Raw genomic sequence first — 2,381 nt, forward strand, 5'->3', positions numbered from 1 at the left:
TATGAATACTAGATTATGTTTTAAAATTACATGCTTGTCACACATCTCAACTTCTTTGATGGCTGCTTTTCAGGGAAAGAGAGGTATTGAAAAGCAGCCTTTTCAACTTCCTGATTTCATTGCTGCCACAGGAATCGAGAAAATCAGACAAGTGAGACTGATTTCCTTTCTTTTCTTATGCATATCATTCTTATCAGTTGCCTGTTTTGACTTTTGTAGGTTCTTCATGATGCCTTCTTCAAACATCAGACTAAGCCGAAATTGACAAATCACGGTGATTTGTATTATGAGGGGAAGGAATTTGAGGTATGGTGATCATCAAAGATATCTCTTCAGTTTGCTTTATGTCATTTGATCTGCAATTTTTTATGGTATCATTTATCTGAATGATATTTGATAGTGTTAAACTAAGTTTGTGTGATTTTCTTTTTCCCTTTCTTAAAAAATCTGTAATAGCTAGCCTACTAGGGAATCAGCTGTATGGTTATTGTTGTTTAAACGTTTTGGCATGACCTGCTCATTTTTTTATTTCATGTATTCTTGTTTTTGGCTTGATTAGTAATCTGATGTGATAGTGATCTGCTTGAAATTATTGTTTCACTTCTTATTTCCTGTGTTCATAATTTTTGTAATAAGATTTTATTATATGTTGAGGTTTTGGCTTTGGTTTTTAATGCCTCAATCATCAGTCTTTATAATTGACTGTCCTGAAAAGTAAACATTTTAAAAATTCACAATTGATAGAATAGAGATTTATACTGGATACAACACTGATTTGTCAACTTTTCTCGGGCTGCTATCAGGTGAAACTGCGAGAAATGAAGCCAGGGACATTGTCACATGAGTTAAAAGAGGCTCTAGGCATGCCTGATGGTGCCCCCCCACCATGGCTCATCAATATGCAGGTTTACAAGATTATTACTTTGCTTAGTTTATTCGGTTTGTTTCATTCATAAAGCTACTTTCTATGTTGTTGCGTTACTTTCTCATAAAAGAGATGAGTTGCAATTAGTACTTTCTTTTGTCATGGCAGAGATATGGTCATCCACCTTCTTATCCTCATTTAAAAATCCCTGGCCTTAATGCACCAATCCCCGCTGGAGCTAAATTTGGCTATGGGCATGGAGAATGGGGCAAACCACCTGTTGATGAAGTGAGTTTACCTTAATATACTTTGTGGTTTTACCTTGAGTTTCATTAATGAATATCCCTCACATATTTGTATTTTCTCTTGTGAACTAGTATGGACGTCCCCTCTATGGAGATGTTTTCGGCTTTGTGCAACAAGAACAGCCCAATTATGAGGTAAAGGAACATAGTATATTAGAACCTTTTTCATACATGCTCCCCTCTTTGTAACGGCGAGCATTTTATCATGATTTTGTCTCCATGTAATTCATACCGACTGATTTTCAGGAAGAACCAGTTGATAAGACTAAGCACTGGGTGACTTGGAGGAGGAGGAGGAGGAGGAAGAGGAAGAGGAAGAAGAAGAAGAGGAGGAGGAACAGATGGCAGAAGAGGAACTTGAAGATGGCATTCAGTCTGTTGACAGCCTTTCAAGGTGAAAGACATGCTTTGCTCTTTTGTGTTGAGATTTTGATTGTACTGTACACTAGAGACTGGTCTATATGTCTTCTTAAGTTGCTCAAACTGGTTATCTGGTGGATGATTGTAGCACTCCTACTGGCGTTGAAACCCCTGATGTTATTGATCTTCGAAAGCAGCAGAGGAAGGAACCTGATAGGCCTCTCTACCAAGTAATTATTTTTCTTTTTTCCTTACATTGTTACACCTTATTTTGAAGGTTTCTAGATGAAAAATCTTTCCATTTCAGGTAGCTTCTTTGCTTGATTATGTATTTCTTTCTACATTTTATGCCTGCTGGATTATAGATTCATTTCAGGTTCAAGAGATTCTGCCTGAAGTATAAAGGTTACAAGTCTATTGGTGCTAGAAACATTGTATGATAGATTTTTGTTTTAGCTATAAGGTTGTTGGTATTTTCAATTTTGAATCGGAATATGCAATGATGATGTATACTTGATATTTGGTTCATTTGTATAATAATGTATGAATTTCTTGGATGATATATAATATTGTTATCGTTGATTTTATCATTTTGTCATTTTATAAAAATTGCAAAATTTAAAAATATACTACAATTATATAAAGTGCAAAAAACTGTTATAAAAGGTGCAAAAAATCGTTATGTATTCTAATTAAAGATAACGGTTAAAATCGTTATAAAAACTGCAAAAATCGTTATAAAAAGTGCAAAAAATCGTTATAAAAAGTGCAAAAAACTGTTAACTATGATAAAAAAAAATAAAAAAAAATTAATACATAACGGAAAAATCTTAATACATAACGGTGAAAAA

At 34.1% G+C, this 2,381-nt stretch overlaps 1 protein-coding gene and 1 long non-coding RNA gene across 2 annotated transcripts; both read left to right on the plus strand.

The window, feature by feature from the left end:
* Nucleotides 1–1,359, plus strand: LOC131008069 (uncharacterized). The gene is made up of 5 exons (XM_057934970.1): nt 1–151; nt 220–306; nt 804–905; nt 1,034–1,153; nt 1,243–1,359. Exons 1-5 carry the CDS (start codon nt 2–4, stop codon nt 1,357–1,359), a joined length of 576 nt encoding a protein of 191 aa, XP_057790953.1. The 5' UTR covers nt 1.
* A 101-nt stretch (nt 1,360–1,460) lies between these two features.
* Nucleotides 1,461–2,117, plus strand: LOC131011405 (uncharacterized). Its single transcript, XR_009096900.1, has 2 exons — nt 1,461–1,564; nt 1,679–2,117. It is a non-coding gene; the product is annotated as an uncharacterized LOC131011405 (long non-coding RNA).
* Nucleotides 2,118–2,381: the final 264 nt, after the last annotated feature.

This window comes from Salvia miltiorrhiza, chromosome 2, assembly GCF_028751815.1.
Source record: "Salvia miltiorrhiza cultivar Shanhuang (shh) chromosome 2, IMPLAD_Smil_shh, whole genome shotgun sequence".
In the NCBI taxonomy this organism is placed as follows: Eukaryota; Viridiplantae; Streptophyta; class Magnoliopsida; order Lamiales; family Lamiaceae; genus Salvia; species Salvia miltiorrhiza.